We start from the raw sequence: 25,542 nt of genomic DNA, 5'->3' as shown, positions 1-25,542 counted from the left end.
CGTTCTCTGGGCTGAGCCTCACGCTGCGGAACCATTTCTTCACGAGCCGGGCTGACACGTGGTGTTTGACTTCGCCGACCATTGCCTAAAGCTGCCTGGGCATCGCCGGTAACCTGCCTTTGCCTATCATCGCGATTTTCCTGCCGACGATAGCCGGATGACGATGATGCACGACGATTCTCCCGAACACGACTTCGCCTGGAATCCGCACTACTTGAACTAGAACTTGAACTGCTAGAGCTTGGGCTCGACATGACTGCGTTGCGTTAGAACCGAAAAGAGTCTGAAGTATCGAGGGGGCGGTAGCGCCGAAGGGGCCTCGATCGTCTTTCTTTTGTTTTGTTTTGCGTTAGAGCGGCTGAATACAAAGTGTCAACACTGTATGGTTAAGGTCGAGCAATTTGTATGCAATTTCACTTTGAGGACGGTAGGTTTCTGTTCCTCGGCATCGTCATCGTCCATGTCTTAACCATCTTCTTCGGCCGAACTTACAGCATTGGCCTGTGAGCCATGAAACAAATTATTATAATTCAGCCATAAAATAGAGTTAAACTTAATTTCACTCACGTAAGATACGACGCCAGAGACCCAGGGTGGTGGGGGTTGATCGGGGCACCTTCTCAAAGCAAATTTGTAAACTTTAAACCCAGATTTCCCTACGCATTGCCAATACTTTTCAACCGTGTAGAGACCTAAATTAACAAATGAATAAATTTAAAATTTAGAAAAAAATTGTACAGTCAAATTATTACCATCGTATCTATATCCGTATTCAGGTGCAAATTCATTTTTGAGGTTGGACCCTCGAATGACACGGACAGGTTTGCGTGTAGTGATATTCAGTGATAAAGCCAAATTTCCCCGCGTCAGAGTTTGATTTTTACTCTGAGGAGCGGTCCGTAAATTCTTCGGGTCGGATGCAGTTCCTTTCAGAGCTCGGCCGCCTTCACCTGTGTACGTGAAACATTCACCTAGGTCAATGTCGTCTTCGTAACCGCCAGAGAGCGAGATAGAATAAGCACCTTCAGGACCTGATAAGAATTTAGATTTTTAAATATTGAACAAGCTGGAAATGGTAAAATAATTCAAGTTACCTGCATGAATTCCAGCAACAGTTGGTCGTTGAATTCCATCAGCACAACATGCCATTCTGGTTTCCCAAATCCTGCCAACCTGAACACCAGGCACTGCTCCATAAAAGTTGGGACGGTTCTTGGGAATCACAATTTTCTGCTTTGGCCCTTTGGGCCCTTTTGGCTGTGCACGTCTTCTCTTCCTGGGACCTTCAAACTCTTCATCGTCATCATCAGAGCAAGTGTTTTCATCATACTTGTCACCCTCAAAATCATCATCATTGGAATTGTCACCACCATCATCATCAGAATTTCTCCACGATATCTTCATCTTCTATATAATAGGATTCAATAAAATAATTTAGAATGATCACCTGTTTTCACTTTGAAGTCATAATAAAATTACCTTTCCAGATAGCCTGGAAGATTTCCTCCTAACAACACCAGAATTTTCAACATCAGAGGATTCGGCTGTGGAAACTTTCTTCCTTGACTCTGTAGGCCTATCACCACTTGAGGGCTTTTTCTCTTTCTTTTGTTTATTTACTGGTTTAACATCTCCATAGGTATAGATCTAAACAAATAAAAAAACGAAAACGAAAAAGTCGTTAGAACACCGATAATAATCCATGGTTGAACTAGAAAGACTCGACCTGTTCTTGTCGAATGCTTTCGAGGATTCGTCGGTTTTCCTCCAAGTTCTTGATTCGCTGCACAATTCATATTCACTCAGTTCTCCACTCTTGGCAGGAGCCATGGTTTCGACGTCTTAAGAGCTAAAAAGTTTAAAAAAATAAAATAATAGATCCTCTAGTTGTGGTAAAACGTGACCGCAATGTTATCTCAATCACACAAAAAGTCAACTAGGCCTCGTCAAGAGTCTGTCTGTTATATTGTTCGTCTGTTCGAAGACATTTTGGCGCGCGGGCGCGACGTCAAGAATGAACAACAACGATGCCATACCGTTTTCCTATTTCTTACGTATCATTTCCCCGGTCTGGCGCGATTTTTAAAAAAATCGACCATTTTGACTAAAACGACTATTGGCGCAAACTTGTGGTATTGATAACAAAGCAGCGCTTTGTTATTGCACTCGAAATCTAAGTTATTTTATTTACAAAACCCCCAAAAAAGATAACATTTAATTTTTATCAAACAATTTAAACTCGGAAATGTCTAGCACTCGGTCGTCACGGTGATCAACGTTTTAGATTGAGATAAGAGATATATATCACAATATAACAGAGAAATATATTAGAGATACACAGCCAATCAATTTAGAAGTCAAATGTGGCAAATCAAGAAATCATACTTAACAATCCAAACGGTCCACAGAAAGATTTGGAAATTGAGCATTATCAAGTTTTTCATAAGTGTCTGGTCTGATGGTGTTTACTGTGATTACTGGTAGCCATTTGCTATTTACAGGATTCTCGCAAAGAAAAGGATCACCACCACAAACGTCAATAGTTTCGATAGCTGTGGGCAATATGAGGCGGTGAGAATGGAGGAACATTCTGTAAGGCAGAACGTCTTTTCCATTGCTGTAAGTGAAGTCGCCAACGATCGTGTGTCCTAGTGAAGAGCAATGTATTCTCAATTGATGTCTTCTGCCCGTCACTGGCTTCATCATGACTTTCGTTACGGGAAATCCGTCGTAGAATCCTTTCTGGAGAACTAAGAGTCGGGTGAAAGCTGCCTTTGGATATTGGCAAAATTGTTTGTCAGAGCTGCACATTTTATGTGAATGGCCTGGTCTGGAATCAGCACCTATGATAAACTTGTTGTACTGCCAAAATTTAACTTTGATTGAATGCATGATTTACCAATCGGGAGAGAGATATCAATCAGCTCATGAGAAACATGTCCACGAAGCAATGCCAGGTAATATTTCCTAGTCTTTCTGGCAGAAAAGGCAGTGCTGCCAAGGTTGGCTGCTTTCTTGTTGGTGGCTAGACACAAAACTCCACTTGTAGAGTAGTCCAAACGGTGCACAAAGTGGAATCCATGGGCCAATTTGTCATTTACGAAATGGGGGAAGATTTTCCGAATTTGATGTTCAACAGTTATCTATGATCTCATAAGAGTAAAATTAATAACTAACTGCTTCATCTCGCTATGCTAGAATCATAGTTACCTTGACGCCAGGATCATCTGAATTAATCAAAACATCATAGCATTTGTCAACCACAAGGAAATCGGAGCTTTGATGAAGGACTTTTATGTCACCCGACCTTGTCACCTTGTCTGATCCAGTAAAATAACGAAAGTAGGCAGAAATTGTCACGCTGATCCGCAACTTTAATTTCTGTAACCAAGAATGTATTATGCAAATTTGTGTCCATGGTGGGTACATGCCCTTTTTGAATTTTGATTAGAATTTTTTTTTTTTTTTTTTTTTGGAAGATAGGTGCACTGGCCGCGACGTTGAGGACTTCAACATCAGCTGGTTCAGTTTGACGGGCTGCTAAAGAGGCGCCCTTACGCACCGTTTCTCTTGGGTTGACTGCTTTATTGTGACTGTTGATTTGATGCATAAGCATCTGTAGAATGGGGGGAGGGGGAGAATTAGATTCTTTTGATGAGTTCTGTCTGGATGATAAATGCGACTAGTGCTGATTTGATCTTTTCTTGGGTGTGTTTAGGGATTGTCGTGTTGAGGCCCAGTAGAGTTTGTAGTGTTGAGGGAATGTTATTCGAGGAAAGAGTTGACAGAAGGTTTTTTCTTTGTTCGTTGTAGTGATGGCATTGAAGGAGGACGTGTTGTGAATTTTCGTGTTCGGGGCAGCCGTGTGGGCAGAATGGTGAAGAGTCCTTATCCCATTTGGCTAAGAAGTAATTCAGTTTGTTGTGGCCACTTCGCAGACGAAACAAGGATGTTTGTACGTTTCTTCTTGTGTGTTGATGCCATGGAAGTGGACCCAAGGAATCACGGCAGGTAATAGCTAAGTTGGATGAACAATTTTTGTATTGTTGAAGTAATGTCTGGAATGTTTTCTGTTTTAGGATGCTGAGAATTTCAGGACTAGTGAGTTCATTCTCTACTGTGTTGCCTTCTAGGGCAGTTGTTCTTGACGTGGCTAAGTTATCAGCAATACAGTTGCCTTGGATGCCACAATGGCTTGGAATCCAGTAAAGGGTAACGTTAGTTCCAGCTTCTCTAAAGTTGTAAATGAATTGAATTATTTCTGTTATAACAGGGCTGGCATCCCAACGGTAGTTGCTGATAGCTTGGATTGAAGATTTTGAATCTGAGAAGATTGTTATTTCATCAAAGTTGTCGTGTGAGTAGAGGGCTTTCAGGCATTGGAGAATTGCATGAAGTTCTGCGTTGAAGATGTTGGTGTGCTTAGTTAAGAGCCATGCCTCTTGGATTAGGAGTTTGGGGATGTAAATAGCACATGAGCTGGCTGAGGTGTGTACTGATCCATCGGTGTACGCAATTACGTGGTTGGGGTGGTTTAATGGTGCAATTATTTTGTTGAAGATAATTTTGGTTTGACTGGGGTTTGATGCTGCTTGTGATTTATTTAAGGGGAACAATTTGATTTCGATTTTAAACAATTTCCAAGGGGGAATAGGGGCAGTTGCAGGAGAGTTAGAGTGAGGGAGTGTGAATACGTTGGGTTTGAATTTTTCTACTAACTTGAGAGTGGGGATGCAAGCAGGTATGCTCCGAATTTGCCATGTGCCACTGAAATTTTTCATACATTTGATTGCTTTGAATGCGGGGTTGTAGGGTTTGTTACTAAGTTTGAGGAAATAGTTTGCTGCCAGCATCTGCCATCTTATTTTGACCGGGGGAATGTCTGATTCGATATGGAGGAGGGCTTTAGGAGTCGATTTGAGGCAGCCTAAAATGATGCGAAGAAGTTGGTTTTGGGTTTTTTCTAAGGTGTCAATTCTGGAGTTTGGGATGTTGATGAGAGCAGAGGCTCCGTAGTCCAGTTTGCTGCGGATTAGGGCTTTGTAGATTCGTAGAAGGAGGGGCGTAGATAAGATGGTTTTCTTCGATGTTAGTGCTTTTAGTATGTTGCCGCGCCTTTGGATACACGTGTTTACTTCGTTTACATGCTGCTCCCAGGAAAGTTTAGAGTCGAAAATCAGGCCTAGAAACTTGTACTGTTTAACTTCTTTGATTTGGCTGCCCATCAGCTTCAGTTTGAGAGTTGGTTGGGGAGATCTTCGTCTGGAGAAGGTGAGGCTCGCACATTTGCCTATTGAAAAGACAAGTTTCCATTCTCTCGCCCAGTCTTCGATTTCGTAGAGGAACGGTTGCAGTATACTTTCGGCTTCTGGTTTTGTTTTTGTGATGGTGTGGATCTCGATGTCGTCCGCGAACAGTTCGGCTTGGCAGCTAGCGGGTGGTTGGGGGAAGTCGGACATCATAACATTGAAAAGAAGAGGGCTTAAGACGCATCCTTGTGGTACGCCTTTTAGGGTTGTTCTTTCTTCCGAAAAGGTGTTGCCTATTTTGACTTGGAGTTTTCTGCCGTTGAGAAAGTGGTGCAGCCATCGTAGCATAGTGCCTGCGACGTGCATCTTAGTTAATTTGTAGGTTATGCCAGTTATCCAGGTACTAGGGTATGCGTTCGCCAGGTCGAGGAATACTGCTGTGCAGATCTTCTGATGGTTGAATGCTGACTTGATTGACGACTCCAGTTTGATGATATTATCCATCGTTGAACAGTTCTTCCTAAATCCAGTTTGGCACTTGGGTAAGTACTTGTTCTTATCTAAATACCAATGCAGTCTGTTGTTAATGGCTCTTTCCATTACTTTGGCTAAACAGGATGTGAGAGAGATCGGCCTATACGAATCCGTTCTACTAGGGTCTTTTCCACTCTTGAGCAGAGGTACAACAGACGCTCTTTTCCAGACGTGGGGGACGTAGCCGGTGAAGAATAGGATGTTGATGAGGTGAGTGAGTGCCAGCTGGTTTTCTGAGTTTAAGTTGGTCAGCATTTTGTTGTGGATGTGATCGGAGCCCATGGCTTTACTTTTTAATAATTTCAGACAGTTTGATATTTCGACCGAGGAGAAGAAGTTGTTGAGAGGGTGGGGGGAGTCATCTTGTAGGTGTCTATTAATCGCAGCGCTGTACATTGGCTCTTCGGCTAACGGGTCTTCCAAGGGACAAAATTCATCGAGGAGCAGTTTGGCCTTGTCTTCGTGGGAGCATGCTGTAATTCCATTTTGAGTGAGTGGAAATTTGTTTAAAGGTGACTCTTGATGACCTCTTAACATGTTTTTAGTGAAGTTCCAGAAAACAGTTGTGTTTTTGGGTACGCCAAGATTGTCAATAAAGTTGGACCAGGAGTCATTTTTGGCTGCTAAGATGGTTTTCTTTTTAATTGCTTCGAGGCGGTTTAGGTTGGTTTTGTCTGAAGGTAGTAGGGATTCTTTCCATGTTTTGTGGGCTTTGCGGACGTCACGGGTTGCTTTTTCACATTTTTCAGTCCACCAGGGTCTAGCTTTCTCTTTGGGAAGCATGCTGTGCCTTCTTTTGAAAAATTTATTACTGGCTTCGATGATGGCATTCGTGAAGGATGAATGGGATGCAGCAGGGTCTTCTATTTCAGAGAAGGATTGAGAGTTGAGTGTGGAGGAGATCGCTGAGTTCCACTCACCCCACTTCTTATCGTCAAATTTCCAACGAGGCGCAATGCTGGCTGTCTGTGTGGTGGCTAAGTCAATGTCGATGATGACTGGTAGGTGGTCGCTACTCCAATAAAGACCGGTGTGAATAGAGGTGAGTGGGGATAAGTCTGACGTGGTGAAGGTAAGATCGATAGTAGAGCTTGAGTAATCACGGGGGTTTGGACGAGTGTTGAGGTTCCTCGGTGTGCTTAGGGTCCAGTTGGGATCGGTAAGAAGGAATTCAGAGATCTTTCTGCCACAGGAATTTGTTGCGTGGAAGTCGTCCCAAACTTCGGAGTGACTATTAAAGTCACCTCCGATAATTGCTTTATTTCTGGGAGTATTGAAAAGTAGATTAATTTCATGAGCGTTGCATTGGTTACCATTAGGGCAGTAGACGGAGATGAGATCGATGAAAGAGTCATTTAGTTTGACCGAGACTCCTACTGCTTCTAGGTTGGGTAGGTTTGGGAGAGTAAGTATATTAGTTTGGATTGCTTTCTTGACAAGGATGGCCACTCCTCCGCCTTGACTTGGTCTGTTGAGTAAATACGAGTTATATGCGGAGAACTTGATAGTATATTCATTTTTCCAATGAGTTTCGCTTAGAAAGACAATCAGGGGGTTGACTGAGCGTAGGTTTTCTCTGAATTCTTGAAGTTTCGCGCGAAAGAGGCCTCGGGCATTCCATTGTAAAATCTTTATAGGATGTTTCTTCATTTGGGGGCGTGAGGGGTCCTGGTGCTGCGCTGGTGTTGTTGTTGTTTACTTGGAGGTGGTACGCCTAGGTTACCCGCTTTCAGAAAGTCAGTCAGAGCATTTAATTTGTCCAGAGTGGCTGTGAAGCCGTTTTCCGTGTTGACTTTCATTTCATCAATGGTGGATGGGAGGGATAGTAAGGGTTTGATTTGATTTTTAAGGGTGACAATTTCGACTTCGACTGCAGATACTTTTTCTTCAAGATTGGTGATGTCATCTTGGTTCTTAGTTTCTAGGAGGGTTAAGGTAGTTTTGATCACATTTATTTCCTTCCTCAAATCGGAAATTTCGGATGATTCTTTCAGGGGGTTGGGGAGAGTCGAGGGTGTAGTTGGTCGCGTAGGTACCTTAAGCATTCTGATGGCTTCCGGGATAGATATATTCTGCTCGTATGCATACTTAATAGCCTCTTGTCTCTCGGCGTAGAGGGGGCAGCTCATCATCCCTGCAAGGTGATCCAGTTGACCGCAGGTTGCGCAGCAGCGAGTGCCCGTGCAGTCGCTGTTTTTGTCGTGAGGGGCTGCGCATGATCTGCATTTTTGCTCGTTCCCGCATGTAGATTCATGATGGCCTAGTCTCCAACACTTGTAGCAAATTAAAGGCCTAGGGATGTATTTCTTGATCCGGAAGAGCTCATGAGCGATAACAACCTCAGGAGGGAGGGTTGAGCTGACAAAGGTTAGCGCTACCGTGGTGAGTGGGATTTTAACGCCGCCTGGGCCCTGTTTGTTGAACCTTCTCACGCTTTTGACACCTTGGTCGGCTAAAAGTTGGCTCAGGTCTTCTTCCGTGTTGATGAAGGGGACGTTGTGGATGATGCCTCTTGACTCTAATTCTGATCTGGAAACGGAGGACTTTATTTGAAACTCCTTGACTAGGTCTAGACGTAACAGCTGTTCCTTTTGTTTACGCGATGATGGGAAGATCGCTAACTCGCCTGATTTGGACCACTTGATGTTGGACGATAAGGGGCCGATAATTGCGCTGAGTTCTTTGGTGAAGAGTTGCTTCTCGACAAAACTTAACAGGTGGAAAGCTTTGGGTTCGCTGACGAGGGTTATTACAACAGGGGGAATAAACGGCTGGCTATTAAATTGAATTGCATGATTTGGGCGTTGGGTATGGGTGTTACTTATTTTGCGCTTGTTGGAAGGGTTGAATTCGTAGTCCATGTCCTCTGCTTCAGTGACAGGATCTTGGATGACGTTGGATAAGCCGTTTGATTGTGACATGTTGATTGAGATTTGGCACGGTTTAGATAAGTGACACGTAGATGGCGTATTAAGGGCTTGGATTTCGGACAAGGCTCTAAGAGAGGTCTTGCTTCCACCGGTGCTCAATATGCACTCCCTTGATTAGAAAATTACACGTTTGATTTGGTATGCAGACGGTACCCAACAGTAAACAAAATCAATGTTGCCAGTTTTTAGGTTAGTTCCCCCCCCCCCCCTTAAGCCCTCTAGGCCTCTACTCAAATTACGTGATTGCGTCATCCTTTCCAATATCCATGCCCTTTCCTACTACACCCTACACGTTACGTTAGGTTCCCCTTCCCATAAATTATTTTTTTATTTTTACAATTTTCCACTCCAATGAGTGAGTCCCTGAAACCTATTTAGTATTTCAGTGTTTAAAAAGAACTATATAATGCTATTCATTATTTTAAACGGAAGAAGCTAGATGGGCGAGATAGGCATCATATATTTTAGTTTAAACTTTTACGCAACGGTATCATTAAGGGGAAATGTAAAAAAAAAAACATGATAGGACAGTTTAATACGGTTTGACGCCTTTTATTTCCTAATTTATTATCAGAGAAAGCTTAAAAGTCTTACAAGTGCATTTACGAAGTGGACAAAGTTCCGAGTCATGCCGAGTCACGGTGAGTCAAGAACCGGTGTTTTATAGTTCCGGTTTCAGCAAAATCAAACGAGAATTAACTAGCATTAAATTTATTTGAAAAATAAAGGGCAATTAGATAATCGAATTCCCGATTTAAAATTAACTTTAAGTTCATAGATTCTTTGGCATATTTCCCATATTAAAATTTTCGGACACTTCCGTTGTACACAACACGGGTTGCGTAACCATTGTACAGTGGCCTTCGGTTATGTAATTGTATGGCCTGCAGGGCTGATAGTGATGACAAGCATTTTCGTGAGTGTTGAATGTAATATCCCAAAGGTATAAAAATGGAAAGCTCACGTAAAGTCCCCATCAAACGACATCCTCGCTTCGTGAAGGCCAGTCGCTTATTCTTATCGTCGCCATGGCAACCAAAAAAATCATCGTTTTCCTCGGTTCAACTCGCGAAGGCCGTCAAGGCGAAAAGGTAGCTCGTTATGTCCAAAGTGTGTTGGAAAAGACTGGATTGTCGGCTAAAATATTTGGTAAATATTTTCTTTTTAAAATCTCAATTTCTTGTAGGAATTAATTCACAATATTACTATTCATTTTATGTAGATCCCCTTGAAATGGACTTTCAAGTGCTTAGACAACCTCTGCATTTCATGAAAGACAAAAGTGCTGCTCCAAAGTGGCTAACTGAAGCTAATGAAGAAATAGCAGCAGCAGATGGCTTTGTTGTTGTACTATCCGAATACAATTGTGGCATCCCGCCAGCTCTAGGCAACATGATGGATCACTTTCCACCAAGTTCTTATCGCCACAGACCTTGCAGCATTATCACCTATTCCATGGGTAAGATGAAGCAATTTCCTATCTAAGTGAACCTGAAAACTAAAACTCTTTTCTTTTTATATGCAGGTGACTATGGAGGAGTCCGAGCAGCCACCATTGTCCAGCCTTTCTTGAGTGAACTTGGAATGATTGCTCTGCCAGTTCGCGTTTCATTGCCAACAGTTCATAAAAAGTTCGAAGAGGATGGTCAGCCAAACGATACACGTTTCCAAGACAATGTTCAGAGACTAGCCACTGAATTATCTTGGTACGCCGATGCCTTGAAGAATCAAAAAGCCGCATCAGAAATTCCTAAATAAGATTTAAGTTAATCCGTCCTCAAACTACTTCAGTAGCAATTTTCCGTCTCACCAGCCACAAATAAATGTTTCACAAATTCATTCCATAATCTGAGCCCAATACACTAAATGTATCTCTTTCTCTTGTCTTGTCATTTTAGCATTGTTTATTGTTTTCGTGCTCGTCATTTGGTGTTCGTTATTTACCCTCGGTGTTGCCATGGCAATGCATCCCTAAAAATAATTTTACTTTTCTCTAGATGATTAATTTTTCAATAAATTATTTTAAAATAAATCTACTAAAACAAGATTCCTTCGGTAATATCCTTCGGTAATTTTTTAAACGTTAAAGAGACAGAAAATAAAGGTTATGGTAGATTAATACATACTATAAAGTTTGGAAAATTCTATTTCCCTTTATTCTCTTTCATAATTGATTCTTTATAACTAATTGACTAATAATCTGTTAATAAAAAATATTATGAGTGGTGCGACTTAGGTGTGGCACGTCGCACTTCATGTTTAGATTAAGTTTTAGCAACATTTATTACTGTAGTAACATGGAATTGGAAAAATTATTATTTACATATAAACTATAAAGAAATGGATGTGGTCTCTCAGCAGTTAGATAAACCACCACTGAAAACATCTTAATTCAGGCATATAACCTAAGTGTTTTATGATCGGTTTCGAAATCGATACCGATGGTAGCGTCGCTAGCGATATTACCATAGCTTTACTTCGTCTTTCGTTACATTGTTTGGTGTACACACCAACCGGACCACGCTTTCCCTTAAACTCAATGTCAATGTTGGTCTAATGGTTAGCAATCCGGGCTGCCACTCGTATGGATCGCGGTTCGAATCTCGATGGAGTCATTTAGGATATTTAAAATTTGTAACTTTTGAAAAATTACACTTCTCGGAGGTAAATGGAAGTGGAAGATCGGTGTTAACTCTTCACGACCGCCAAAAGATATTGATGACTGTGGAGAGGACAAGGGAAGAAGAGATAGATGACCCAGAGCTTCAAAATGAGTATGATCAAACATTTTTTAAATGTTCCTCAACTTCTTGGTTTATGACTAACTGTTAAAAAAAGGGGAATAGAAATTTTTCTTGATCAAAAAATTTATTAAAATCAAGATCATCATTTATTAAAAACAGTAAACAAAAAGAGGCAATAATAAGAACAATAAAGACGAAATCGAACAAGAACAATAAAAATCAAATCAAATATCATCAAAATATCAATATCATATCATGAAAACTTGTCTCGCTAGGGAAGATTCAAACTTTTTTTCTTTTTGTTTACACTGCTGAGCACTCACTGCACTGACAGTTGGAAGGTTAAGCAAACAAAAGCGAATTCACTGCCTTGGATTCGGCAACCAGCTAGGTAACAAATACGCAAATTAAATTTTTTAAACAGTAATAAAAATAAATGAAAACCCCGTGGCGCCATGTATCAAATTTTGACAGAATTATGTACAAAACTTGGTGACGATTGGTCATTCAGGGAAGAAACGTATAAAGGAAAACTAAATGGACATTAAACCCTCTGAATTTCACTACTAGCTACTACTACCCTACCCCCTATACCCCACACCCTATATTGTTAAGGACCTTCGTATATAAATATACCTCAGGGATAAAACAATTACTAGAAGACAACATAGTCTCGGGGGGTGTACGGAGAATGTTTTATTATGGGTTCGAAATAAACCATTCTCCGTACCACCCCAGTTTTTGAAGTTCTCCGTACCACCCTATTGTTGAAATTCTCCGTACCACCCTATGTTAAGACCCAGTGCACAACGAGGCTTGACAAGCCTCCGCTCATGGATTGCAATGAAATAAACGGCTGAAATCCTCACAAATATCGGTTTATTGGGTTTAATAACAATATTTAATTTCCTTTTTAATTCTATTAAACCTTTTTATCATTCTATCTAATTATTGTGCGATGTATTTACTATCGATTCCTAAAAATCGATAGTAAAATAAGTGGTTTGGGTGCAGACAACAGGACTTGTTTGTTTACGTTTTTTAAACGATGACGTCTTTAGACGAAAGAGCAGTGCTGAAGCTCTGCAGGCATTAGTTACGCCTAAAATTTTCGAAGGAATTGCTATTCGCAGCTTGAAGAATATCAAAGGGAGAAACAACGAATAATCGATCAACGAGTAAGAATAAGCCAGGGGAAATCTAGTGCTAGCAGGCTTGCTGGTCCACCTGAGCTGGCCTCAGGAGCGAGAGTTCTCAAGAGATGCTCAAAAGAAGTATCCATCTTAATATGGTCCATGTAAGAAGTGTAACTTTTGTTCAACTATATTTCTTTGTAAAAACAATCTGTATTTAACTTGGTGTTTTCTTACATGTTTATAGACCAAGTACTTGGAAAGGAAGGCCCAAAATCCCAAGAAGTCAGACAGTGGAAATCCTAGCAATTAGACTAAGCGATTAAATAGTCTTCATGACAAGCATCATGTGCTGGTGTTATTGAATAATCATTGCCATTCCATTGTCTTATTTGATTTGTGTGAAAACCAAACAGTTTTCGTGCAGTGTCAAATGGTGTAAGTTTTATAATGAAGATGCTGAAATCTCAGGTAGTTCACTGGTAATCCAGAGACGTTAAGTTTAAAATGTTTATTTCAACCAAAATTATATTTTTATAGATACCCAAAGAAGGCGCATATTGACAAAATAAATTTGATCGTCACAAATCAATGAGAAGGGTGTTATCGTGACACAACCACATTTAGATAGTGGTATATTTCCGTAACACACACTTGGTTCAAGGTAGAAGCTACTTGCTCACCGTATTACATATTTTATTTATATCTTGTCTCTCTTTTCATTTACAGTTCTTTTGATCGAACGATGTGTTCATTGATGCACAGATGTTAATTCTACGATATAAGTAAGCAATTGTTCAAAAACCAGAACGAGATGCCATGTTTGTTTGCTTCTCCACCCGCTGAATCTCCGTTCGCACAATGGGAAGATTACACGGATGAGTTTACGGAAAAGAAGAAGAACTATTGGACGAATTGAGGACGGGCGTAGAGGAGTTTGAAGAAGGAGACTTCGGATATGCCACTTAAGCAAGTGAAGGTTGCGATTCGGATGCCTTAGACGAGCTCACGTCTACTCCATCAACAAATTACTAATTTTTGTTTTGGAAGTCTGTATAATGCATGAATCAATAATCTATTGCATACAAATATTAAACTGAACTCTCCAGTGTTTTTACTTCAATTTGCTCGAAGGAAGGTTTTGGAGTGCGATAATGGCCGACTCGTCGGATGTCTACTAAGGCAGTCTATTTTCGTTCCCTTACGGTTTTGAGCGTAATTCTGCGTAAATAAAATATAGCGAACCGATAGAAGCATCTATCAATATGAGAACTACATCTCGCATGAAATTTAATAAATTCCCGTCAGGGAAATCTACCGAAAATGAGGCTCAAAGTTTATTTTCTTGGGATTTTAGCCCAAGAAGCTGGTTTTTAATTTAGTTGAGGGGTTACTAGCTAATCAAAAATAGTTTTAATTAGTGTAAAAGATAGACAATATAAAGGACAACAACATACTGAAAATTGAGCAACTTTCTTTGGCTTATAAGATACGAATAGGGGTAAAAACGCCAGCCGTAGAGCGCGCGGAAGTAAAAATTCTTTGGCCGTTGATTACACATACGTGTGTACATATTATGCTGATTCTGAATGCATATTTCGATTCAGCGTAAAAAGTTGAGATAGAGGTGTAATTTTCATCCATATTGGTGGTCAGCCGCGTAGTAGCGTGCGTGAAAATAAAAATTCGTTCACAGTTAATTACCCATACGTGTGTTCATTTTAGGCTTATTACGACCTGATATTCCGATTCAGGGTAAAAAGTTGAGTCTAGGGTGTAATTTTCATTCATTTTGGCGGTAGCCTGCGGGATTTAATTTTTTGCGATCAATCTTTTTTCCGAAAAAAGTCCGCCCTGTTAACGTATGCGAGTTGCTGCGCTTTTTCCCTTAAAAAAAAACAGTCGTAAACTAATAACTCCCGCAGGCTACCGCCAAAATGAATGAAAATTACACCCTAGACTCAACTTTTTACCCTGAATCGGAATATTAGGTCGTAATAAGCCTAAAATGAACACACGTATGGGTAATTAACTGTGAACGAATTTTTATTTTCACGCACGCTACTATGCGGCTGACCACCAATATGGATGAAAATTACACCTCTATCTCAACTTTTTACGCTGAATCGAAATATGCATTCAGAATCAGCATAATATGTACACACGTATGTGTAATCAACGGCCAAATAATTTTTACTTCCTCGCGCTCTACGGCTGGCGTTTTTACCCCTATTTGTATCTTATAAGCCAAAGAAAGTTGCTCAATTTTCAGTATGTTGTTGTCCTTCTTATACTCTATCTTTTTCACTTATAAAAACTATTTTTGATTAGCTATTTATCCCTAAATTTAAATAAAATCCAGCTTCTTGGCGGCTAAAATTCCAAGAAAATCATCTTTGAGCCTCATTTTCGGCAGATTTCCCTGACGGGAATTCATTAAACTTCATGCGAGATGTAGTTCACATGTTGATAGATGCTTTAATCGGTTTGCCACATTATATTATCCCAGAATTAGACTCAAAACAACAAGGGAACGAAAATAGACTGCCCCAGTAGGCATCCGACGAGTCGGACATTTGTAAAGGTCGACACAACGGAATCATTGTGTCACCAATACGAAGAACTTAAATACTATGAGGCGACTTTACTCACAATGTCAAAGTGAAGTGTCTAAGACCAACGGGAATAATTAAGGCTAAACGATGTATTAATAACGGACAGATCATACAATAAGGTGAACTAATAATATTAAATAAAGAGACAATAAATAAATGAGACAATACTACTTGTACGGAGAAAATGTGGTAGCGGGCTCAGCGGTTAGGCTTGTCGAGAAACGGCAAGTTTCGAGGTACAGTTGGAAAATGGCACTTAGCTTAAATAACAGGCACTGAGCACAAGGGAAAAATATAACTAATACAATACCAAAAGGAGAGTGCGACTGGAACACAATGGTAGTGTGAATGCCGTGGGAGAATGCAGTCCAGAATAACATTTACATACAGTTTTTATACTAATTCTGGCTGCACGGTTAGCATAGGCCTAGAGAGGAAGTATAGGGAGCAGACATGTTTAGGCCTAGAGAGGATAGTATAGGGAAACGTGCGCAGACACGTTAAAACATGGTCAGAGCGGAGACGGACGAAAAGGGGGTTTGTTATTGAAAAGCGTTGAAGGAAAAAGGGAAATATATTTATATAGTGTCATAAAAGATAAAAGTACGCCTAAAGTTAATATGGCAAAAAGGGGAAAGGGGATAGTAAAAAGGGAAAGGGATGGGGCGAGTTGGCGACAGATGGGGTGAGTTGGCGGCAGATTCAAATGGTAGCAGCCTCCTCGGGTATGAGATGGAGTATAGCGGAAGCGACATCTAGTAGTCGACGTTAGAGATTGTCTTGTAGAAAGGGAAAGTAACAAGGGGAAGGGATGAGGCGAGTTGGCGGCAGATTCAAATGGTAGCAGCCTCCTCTGGTATGAGATGGAGTATAGCGGAAGCGACATCTAGTAGTCGACGTTAGAGATTGTCTTTTAGAAAGGGAAAGTAACAGAAAAACGGGAGTCGACCGAGCGTTCTGTTACATCGCTCCCGGCCCTATGAGATTACGTCACGGAATCTAAACAGCAGACGGATCGTATTCGGAATGATTCTGATCATCATCCAAATAGTAAGATCCTTTGAAGTGGTCAAATTTTTCTTTCAAATATTGCAGCAGTTTCGAGGCTCCGCAACAATTTGTAGCGATGCAAATGGCCACGCCGAAAATAAGAGCACAAATTAGAGCGACGATAAGAAGGAAGAGACGGAAGTTCCTAAAAGCTGTGTTGGTTTTTTCAATTTCCGTAACAATGATGTTGGATGCACCAACGGTAGTATCTTGTGAAGATCCCTTTGCAGACTGTTCGTTGATTGAGGCCGTCAGGTCGGCTATGATATCCATTGGGCTGGTCTGTGAGTCAGCATACGCAGGATTTGAACATTGACTATATTGATATTCGAAGAAAGTAACATCAGTATAGCGAAAAGCGTCTGCCAAATCACGTTGAGGAACGACGAGAGAAGTCTCAACAGGCTCCTAAATATTATTGCGGAAGGCGTGGAGACGATCATTAAAATTCACGGTCCCGCTAGTCCAATAGTAAGGAGTGAAATTTGTCAGCTCCCATCCGGTCCGGCTGACAGTGAAATTTTTGTAGCGAGGCTGTGCTCCACAAATAGTGATTTCAGTAGTAAAGTTGACAGGAATGGGTGTGAACTGAATAGCCGAGACATCCGGTGCTGTTGGCACTACTTTTCGCATGTTTGATGTGATGTTGTTCTTCAAATGATGCGAATTAAATCGTTTTCTTTGATGAACAGTTAATAATGATGAGGAGCAACATGATTTGGGATTAATGGAATACGTGTTTAACATATGCGGCGTAATTGTAAGTAAGAGAATTTTAAGTATAGGAATAAGTAATAATAAATAAGTAAGTTAAAAATAGTAAGGGGAAAAGAGAGAAAGAGAGGAAAAGAGAGGCGCGAAAAGAACAAGGCGACAAAAAGGGACATATTTTTATCATAGGGAAGAGTGGAAGGTATACTATATTGAGGACCCATGGCTGTTTCCTTTCCCCCAAAAATGTTTTACCCAAAATACGGAGGAGAAAAATAGAGAAGGTAGAAAGGTGAGGTGTCTGGGGAGTTGGACATTTTTTCCTCGAGCTTATCGGTGGAAGGGAGGGCGAAGGAAGTAAACAATATAACGATGGAACATATGGAATTTAGTAGCTTTTCAGCTTTTCACGAGTGGAGGAGTGTGTTGAGAGATGTGGAAAAAGGTGCATATAAATATAAATCCACCCAAAAGATTACAAAGAGAAAAAATGTTTCAAGTTCATCGACGTTATTTGTGTGAAAGTGATATGTGAATATATGTGATTGCATGGATAGTAGGGTGTTTTTCTTTTTGTTTTGATTTGTTTCGTTTGTTGTTGACATACATTGTTATACATTTGATTGTAAAATTTTGATTTGATTTGATTGATTTGATTTGCAAGTATGCATTAATTTTTTTATTGTTGTTTGCTATTTTTTTTTCAGTATTTTGATTATTCTTTTTTCTTAAATCATTTTTTCTATTATTTTTTTTGTTTTGTTTTGTTTTTATTTTTTTTTCAAAAGAGAATTAACGAAGTTAGAAGGGGGAGTATTTCTTAAAGCGGAAGACCCTAGCTATATTTCATTATAAGTTTTATTTCCGAATTGATGAGGATTTGCAATTTTATCATTTTGAAATTTGGTGAATCTCATTTGACTTGTTCGTCAACAATTGCACTTCCTCATCAATGATAAAATAATACCCAGAAAATTTACAAGTTAAGTCTACACCAAAGTGAATAAATTTAGATCAGTCCAAATGAAAAGAGGGGGGAAATCAAATTGCTTGAGCACGTAGCTTGAAATCTCAGATCACTTAGATCTTATTTAAACAGTTTATTTATTAAAAGAGGGGGGGGGGGGTATTGTACCTGTGAAGAAGAAAAGTAGCCAGGCTGCATTAAACACAAATAAAATTACTATAGCACTTAGCTTATTTGAATTCCCCTAAGCACTTAGCAAAGACGAAACAACAACTGCAAATGGCACAAAGCGCATGCAGCAAAAAAAAATGTGTTTTAAACCAATTTTAGCACATAGCTAGTGGTTTAACACGAAAATATCTGGCACATAAAAGTAGCAGAAGATTTTCTTAACTTATTTAGCACATAGCTTTGCAAGTTAATTTTACAAATTAAAATATTGAAGCACTTAGCAACTGAGTTATAATTTACTGGCTTAGCACATAGCGACACACAGCAACGTTTCAAATTTAAATATTGAAGCACTTAGCAATGGAGTTATAATTTACTGGCTTAGCACATAGCAAAAACCCAGCAATGGATTGTTCATTTTGATTTGTTTTTGTAATTCTGTTGGTTAATTTGTATCTCTGATTTTAATAAATGATTTGATTTGATTTTTTTTTTCAATTATTCATATTTTGGTGTCTTTTTAATATGTTTGTGTGTTTTTTTTTTCAATCAGTTATTTTTTTTGTTAGTTATGCCACTACATGCATATTCTGTCAGGGCAGTCTTTGATTTTATGACCCCGTTGACGACAAGAATAACAAAGTCGCCTTTCACTACCGAATTGTGGCGGAAAAGGGTGATCCACTTGTTGAAGCTGTATATTAGGTTGATAGGGCGGCTGCTGAATAGCCTGAGGGAAAATGCGGGGGGGGGCTGCGGAAACTGCGGAACTGGGGGTTGGAGGGAAAAGTCTAACGGTGGAAGATTTGGATTTGGATAATGGGAAGGCTGACTGTCAAAAAGATATGTTTCCATCCCGACGGGTTGTTGAAATCTAGTGTTTGGCCGTTGCTTATTAAAATTATTTCTGGGGGCGGAGCTTTGATGATTTTGCTGATAAGATTGCCCAACGCTATTCTGATTAAGAGAATTATTTGTTTCCACGTTTGCTTGCATTAGGCCTCGAAGGTCAATGATCGATTCAGTTAATCGGTCCAATCGATTATCAAAATTTGAATTTTGGGCCGAGTTATTATATACATTCGCCTCAGCAGGCTTATTTCCCATTTTAAGACTGGTTGCAATGGCACAAATTGTTTCGTTTTGTTTTTCTATTGCCTGAACTATGAGAGAATCTTTCTGATCGTTAGCTGCTACTGCATTGACAAATACTTTTTGGTCTTTGCTGTGCTGGTCTAACTGTACTCTTTTCGCATATATCTGAGTTACTGATACAAGTTCCTCAAAAGAAGAGACTTTTTTGTAGCGTACAATATGTTGTAGCTCATGCTCTAGGCCTTGCAAAAATTTCTGACGGAGAAAACGTAGCTGAGTCGTTTTTTCTTCCGCTGACTCAAGTTTGTTTGAAGGATAAGCGCGCTGATATATTGTTTTTAAACGAAACGCGTAGTTTAAAATATTTTCTTTAGGCTTTCTTTGTATTTCATCGAATTTAGTCTGATAATAGTCGGAATCTTCGTCGCCATGAAAGTTTTCTTGGAAATAGGATTTTATACTACTATATTCTTGGGTGCCACTTTCCATTATATTCTGTAATAGGTCGTATGCTTCTCCTGACATTTTAGTCGATAGCATATTGACTATATCTGCGTTATTCCAATTTGACATTGCGACTACGTTGTCAAATAATTTAATCCAGCGATCAAAACGAACAGCTGGACTTCCAGTATAATTTTGAATCTGATTCAACATGGTCATAGCTCCTCTTCCCTTATGAGTATCCGAAAAATTTTGGCTTGGTCTATTGGGACTACTAGCTTTTTTGGGAGAAGGGCTTCTTATTGAAGAAGAATTATTATTGCCTTTTGGTTTGAGGCTTTTAATAGTGTCACGAGATGGCTGATATTCAACGAAGAAGGTTGATTCGTCGGTATCTGATGATTGTGTGTCAGACTCTCTTGGTCTATAATCATTACTTCCTCTACCTGCCCATCCGCTGGGATTTCTTTCGTCGCTTCTTCTTTCATAGTCTCCTTCCCTTCTAGCCCTACGGGGAGGTTCATCGACTGTTCGATGTTGCTCGAAAAAGCTGGGTTTTGGGCGAGTGGAATCGGCAGCCATTTCCTCTGAGTTATATTTCCCTTTATTGATTCTTTCTTTCCCCCCGTAACTTGTATTTTTGATACTAGTTTTACTGGGCTCTGTTGGTCTATTTGATTGCTCGGCGTTGCAATTTCTCTCAACAAAGTCTCTATCTGTATTTGGATTCGTGCAGCAAACGAGTCGGATCTGCCGATATTGCTGCAGAAATTAAATACTTTCTCCGATACTGTATCTTCGTCTGGGGATTTTTGATTAACTTCGTTTGTCGCGCAAGCGCCTGATAGATAATTGGGAGTGTCGATGTCGGAAGAATGCACACCCGATCTTGGGTAACTAGGCTGAAAAGGCGTAATAAATTCACTCCCAGAAACGACGGGAAAATACGGCAATCGCTCAGATTTATTGTGCTGATTGTCGGTTTGTAACGAAAAATTAACTTTTCTTTCGCTGCGTGGTGGTGACAACTCAATATCGACGATAGATGTTTGAGTGGGTGGTAAAGAGAGAAAATTCCCTGCTGTTTCGGGACCCAAACACGACTGATCGTTTCTAATTTGGTATTGAATATCCCCACTTCCTGTAGGAATTCCCAAGTCGCGTTGATGAATTCGATTATCGTTATTAGCTCGGTCACTGCACAATTCGCATATACAGCTAAAAGGGCTGTCGTTTCTAACGCTCGAGTCCAAATCCCCGTCGGCTTGTCGTTTAAACGGATTAATCTCGGAAGGATTTGGAAAACCGGAAGAGGAAGAGGGAAATGGGAAAATCGGTCGAACGGATTCCTGATAGCTGTTTTGAAAAATTCCCGAAGTGGGGAAATATCTGTTACTACTGGCCCCTTCTTCAAGATAACCGTAATTGACTTTATTATCTCTGAGCTCGTCGAGTAATTTGGGCGGGGCTTTTTCAGTTCGTTCGTCACCAAATACTCGTATTTGCTGCGAATTGATTGTATTTCGGCCGTCCTCGTTTCCACGGGAAATTGTTTGTTTAACGGGAAATTCGATAATATCCTCAACTGATTCTTCCTCTCCCCCTATAGCGATACTATGCTTTCCCAGTTCACTTATAACGTTATCGAAATGAATATACGTTGTGTAAGTTATCGGGTTATGAATGGCCTCGATAGTCGAATTATTAAACGCTACTGGCGTGGGCAAAACTGTGGGGGAAGATTGCGTATTAATCCACCAATACGATTAAGAGTTTCAAAAAGAGTATCTTCTTCTTCAACAGCTGATTGACAATCAATGCCGTTGGCAGTCGTGATTAAATTGTGATTAGTTACTGAAATTTCCGCGTTATTTTGAATAAAAGTTGTCTTATTTTCAGTATTTTTAACAGGAAAATTTGAAATTTCGTTTACAGTTAGATCTTCTGGTATTTCAATAATAGTATCAGTTGCGCCAGAATATTTTTTTATTATACTAATTTGCCCTACACTAGTATGATTAGACTGAACGGTCTCTGGCGATTTAATTACTGAAGGAACAGAAATAATCGGCTCAATTTCTTTTGGAGAAATGGAACGGTCAAACGCAAGCTTCTTAATCGGAGAAATAGTCGATTCAACTTTAGATTTTTTCGGCGACGGGGAAAAAAACTAACGAATTTTTCAGCAAAAGATTTTGAAGTTCCCTTATTTACGTTTCGTTTAAACAAATATTCAGGATCGGGAATACTTTTTAATTGGACATAATTCTTATTTGATCGAGTAGGTCTATTAATAACACGAGTGTCTATTGTTTGGCGCTTTTGAACGGTAGATGCGAGCGGAGTGGAAGTAATTTGGACAGAAAGAGGAAGTTTAGTTGGAAGAATCGGTACAGTTTTATCAGTAGAAATATTGTTTAAATCTTCCAAGTTTTTACGAAAAATACTTTTAGTCTTAGGCCTAGCATCGTACGATGACATTGTAAGTGAGTTCGAAAACCGCTGCCACCAGATGTAAAGGTCGACACAACGGAATCATTGTGTCACCAATACGAAGAACTTAAATACTATGAGGCGACTTTACTCACAATGTCAAAGTGAAGTGTCTAAGACCAACGGGAATAATTAAGGCTAAACGATGTATTAATAACGGACAGATCATACAATAAGGTGAACTAATAATATTAAATAAAGAGACAATAAATAAATGAGACAATACTACTTGTACGGAGAAAATGTGGTAGCGGGCTCAGCGGTTAGGCTTGTCGAGAAACGGCAAGTTTCGAGGTACAGTTGGAAAATGGCACTTAGCTTAAATAACAGGCACTGAGCACAAGGGAAAAATATAACTAATACAATACCAAAAGGAGAGTGCGACTGGAACACAATGGTAGTGTGAATGCCGTGGGAGAATGCAGTCCAGAATAACATTTACATACAGTTTTTATACTAATTCTGGCTGCACGGTTAGCATAGGCCTAGAGAGGAAGTATAGGGAGCAGACATGTTTAGGCCTAGAGAGGATAGTATAGGGAAACGTGCGCAGACACGTTAAAACATGGTCAGAGCGGAGACGGACGAAAAGGGGGTTTGTTATTGAAAAGCGTTGAAGGAAAAAGGGAAATATATTTATATAGTGTCATAAAAGATAAAAGTACGCCTAAAGTTAATATGGCAAAAAGGGGAAAGGGGATAGTAAAAAGGGAAAGGGATGGGGCGAGTTGGCGACAGATGGGGTGAGTTGGCGGCAGATTCAAATGGTAGCAGCCTCCTCGGGTATGAGATGGAGTATAGCGGAAGCGACATCTAGTAGTCGACGTTAGAGATTGTCTTGTAGAAAGGGAAAGTAACAAGGGAAAGGGATGAGGCGAGTTGGCGGCAGATTCAAATGGTAGCAGCCTCCTCTGGTATGAGATGGAGTATAGCGGAAGCGACATCTAGTAGTCGACGTTAGAGATTGTCTTTTAGAAAGGGAAAGTAACAGAAAAACGGGAGTCGACCGAGCGTTCTGTTACACATTACCGGCACTCCAAAACCTTCCTTCGACGGCTTCGAGCACATAGAAGTAAAAACACTGGAGAGTTCAGTTTAATATTTGTATGGAATAAATTGGTTCATGCATTACAGACTTGCAAAAGAAAATAATAGTGATTTGTTGATGGCTAAGGCGTCCGAATCGCCATCTTCAGTTGCTTCAGTGGCGTATCCGAAGTCTCCTTCTTCAAACGCCTCTACGCCCGACAACAATTCGTCCAATAGTTCTTTTTCTTTTCCGTAAACTCATCCATGAAATCTTAACCTTTTGCGAACGAAGATTCAGCGGGCGGAGAAGCGAACAAACATGCCCATCTTGTTTCATCAAAGGAACTGTAAATGAAAAGAGAGACAAGATATAAATAAAATATGTAATATGGTGAGCAAAGTAGCTTTAACCTGAACCAAGTGTGTGTCACGGGAATACACCGCTATTTAAATGTGGTTATGTCACGATAACACCCTTCTCATTGATTTGTGACGATCAAATTTATCTATTCAATACACGCCTTCTTTGGGTATCTATAAAAATATAATTGTGGTTGAAATAAACTTTTTAAACTTAACATTATGTCTCTGGATTACCAGTGAACTTAGCTACCTGAGATTTCGGCACCTTCATAATGAAACTTACACCATTTGACACTGCACGAAAACTGTTTGGTTTTCACACAAATCAAATAAGACAATGGAATGGCAATGATTATTCAATGACACCTGCACATGCTTTCCAGGAAGACTATTTAATCGCTTAGTCTGAGATTGCCAGGATTTCCACCATATGACTTTTTGGGATTTTGGGTCTTCCGTTCCAAAGTCTATAAACATGTAAGAAAAAACCAAGTTAAATACAGCTTGTTTAAAACAGAAATATGGTTGAACAAAAGCAACACTTCTTACATTGACCATGTTAAGATACTTCTTAATTGAGCCTTCCTTGATAGCTCTAGCTCGGTATCCCGTCGTTTCGGACCCTACCATTTCGGCCCCATACCTTTTCGGCCCTTTTTAAAAATTTCGACCCGGGGCCGAAAATGTCCAAAACTGGGTCCGAAATGGCTTGTTATAATAAAAAAAATTTAAAGAAAGAAAGAAGTTTGTATTGTTTATTTTGCATTGATATAGGCATAACATTATTATTATGGTGACTCAATCGATTGGTCGTCATAAACTTGGTCATCAATCAACGTCCTAAATTTAGCCCTATTGTGCTTAGCGAAAAGAGCAGCGCATAGTTGAAGAAGTTTTTCAGAACCAATCCGTTGATCATTATAATCCTGCCAAAATGTGGAAAGACAGTGCTGCATTTATAGAGTGTCTTTGCGTAAGTTACTCAAAGCTTCATTTTTAGATAACAGTTTGGCTTGTAAATCAATGGATTCTGCCTCTGAACGCACTATTCCAATAAATTTTACGAGATTTGGGGAGTGGGGACCTGAACAGAAGCTCCCTCCCAAAACAAACAAAGAATTTTAAAACTATCTCTCAAAATTTTTATTTATTTCAACAAATTATATCATTTAACAATCAAACAAAAATATTAATGAAAATGGGGCCGAAAAGGTAAACAGTGGGGCCGAATTGATAGGTCCTTTTCGGACAGGGCCGAAATGGTACGGGGCCGAAATGGTAGGGTCCGAAATGCCATACATCCCTCTAGCTCCTGAGGCCAGCTCAGGTTGACCCACAATCCTAGCACTAGATTTCTCCTGGCTTATTCTTACTCGTTGATCGATTATGCGTTGCTTCTCCCGTTGAGCTTCATCGTGCAATTCCTTCGAAAGTTTCAGGCGTAACTAATGCCTGCAGAGTGCAGAGCTTCTGCACTGCTCTTTCGTCTAAAGACGTCATCGTTTAAAAAACGTAAACAAACAAGTCCTGTTGTCTGCACCCAAACCACTTATTTTACTATCGATTTTTAGGAATCGATAGTAAATACATCGCACAATAATTAGATAGAATGATAAAAAGGTTTAATAGAATTAAAAAGGAAATTAAATATTGTTATTAAACCCAATAAACCGATATTTGTGAGGATTTCAGCCGTTTATTTCATTGCAATCCATGAGCGGAGGCTTGTCAAGCCTCGTTGTGCACTGGGTCTTAACATAGGGTGGTACGGAGAATTTCAACAATAGGGTGGTACGGAGAACTTCAAAAACTGGGGTGGTACGGAGAATGGTTTATTTCGAACCCATAATAAAACATTCTCCGTACACCCCCCGAGACCAGGCTGCTAGAAGAAGTAAAATTAATTCCGACATTATTTTGATAAAATTTATTCACTAGTTTATTTAAACTGCAACTTGGCAGCTATGCAAATCTAACCTTCGCGTCGAAATTGCCTTTTTTTTTGGAAATCGTA

The 25,542-nt window shown here is 39.9% G+C and overlaps 3 protein-coding genes and 2 long non-coding RNA genes across 7 annotated transcripts; 3 read left to right on the top strand and 2 right to left on the bottom strand.

Moving 5' to 3' along the window:
• Nucleotides 1-419: 419 nt before the first annotated feature.
• Nucleotides 420-1,966, bottom strand: LOC124320983 (E3 ubiquitin-protein ligase UHRF1-like). The gene is made up of 6 exons (XM_046783897.1): nucleotides 1,727-1,966; nucleotides 1,480-1,647; nucleotides 1,095-1,407; nucleotides 753-1,031; nucleotides 568-692; nucleotides 420-501 (listed from the first exon to the last, which is right to left on the bottom strand). Exons 3-6 carry the CDS (start codon nucleotides 1,402-1,404, stop codon nucleotides 466-468), a joined length of 750 nt encoding a protein of 249 aa, XP_046639853.1. The 5' UTR covers nucleotides 1,405-1,407; nucleotides 1,480-1,647; nucleotides 1,727-1,966; the 3' UTR covers nucleotides 420-465.
• A 338-nt stretch (nucleotides 1,967-2,304) lies between these two features.
• LOC124338394 (RNA pseudouridylate synthase domain-containing protein 1-like) lies at nucleotides 2,305-8,862 on the bottom strand. Its single transcript, XM_046792517.1, has 4 exons — nucleotides 8,834-8,862; nucleotides 3,211-3,453; nucleotides 2,900-3,143; nucleotides 2,305-2,843 (listed from the first exon to the last, which is right to left on the bottom strand). Exons 2-4 carry the CDS (start codon nucleotides 3,427-3,429, stop codon nucleotides 2,386-2,388), a joined length of 921 nt encoding a protein of 306 aa, XP_046648473.1. The 5' UTR covers nucleotides 3,430-3,453; nucleotides 8,834-8,862; the 3' UTR covers nucleotides 2,305-2,385.
• On the top strand, nucleotides 4,513-6,399 carry LOC124338655. 2 transcript variants are annotated; one of them, XR_006917981.1, is made up of 3 exons: nucleotides 4,513-5,791; nucleotides 5,866-5,993; nucleotides 6,090-6,399. It is a non-coding gene; the product is annotated as an uncharacterized LOC124338655 (long non-coding RNA). The 2 variants fall into 2 exon arrangements; XR_006917933.1 differs by having other exon boundaries at nucleotides 5,866-5,997.
• Nucleotides 8,863-9,680: 818 nt separating the features above from the next.
• LOC124338506 (NADPH azoreductase-like) lies at nucleotides 9,681-10,590 on the top strand. Its single transcript, XM_046792621.1, has 3 exons — nucleotides 9,681-9,862; nucleotides 9,936-10,172; nucleotides 10,239-10,590. Exons 1-3 carry the CDS (start codon nucleotides 9,742-9,744, stop codon nucleotides 10,469-10,471), a joined length of 591 nt encoding a protein of 196 aa, XP_046648577.1. The 5' UTR covers nucleotides 9,681-9,741; the 3' UTR covers nucleotides 10,472-10,590.
• A 1,886-nt stretch (nucleotides 10,591-12,476) lies between these two features.
• On the top strand, nucleotides 12,477-13,677 carry LOC124338596. Of its 2 annotated transcripts, none has more exons than XR_006917910.1 (4): nucleotides 12,477-12,754; nucleotides 12,838-13,061; nucleotides 13,131-13,254; nucleotides 13,320-13,677. It is a non-coding gene; the product is annotated as an uncharacterized LOC124338596 (long non-coding RNA). The 2 variants fall into 2 exon arrangements; XR_006917912.1 differs by having other exon boundaries at nucleotides 12,838-13,072.
• The last annotated feature ends 11,865 nt before the right edge of the window (nucleotides 13,678-25,542 follow it).

The sequence above is a fragment of the Daphnia pulicaria genome, chromosome 1 (assembly GCF_021234035.1).
Source record: "Daphnia pulicaria isolate SC F1-1A chromosome 1, SC_F0-13Bv2, whole genome shotgun sequence".
Taxonomy (NCBI): Eukaryota; Metazoa; Arthropoda; class Branchiopoda; order Diplostraca; family Daphniidae; genus Daphnia; species Daphnia pulicaria.
This window is presented reverse-complemented; position numbering and strand designations above follow the sequence as displayed.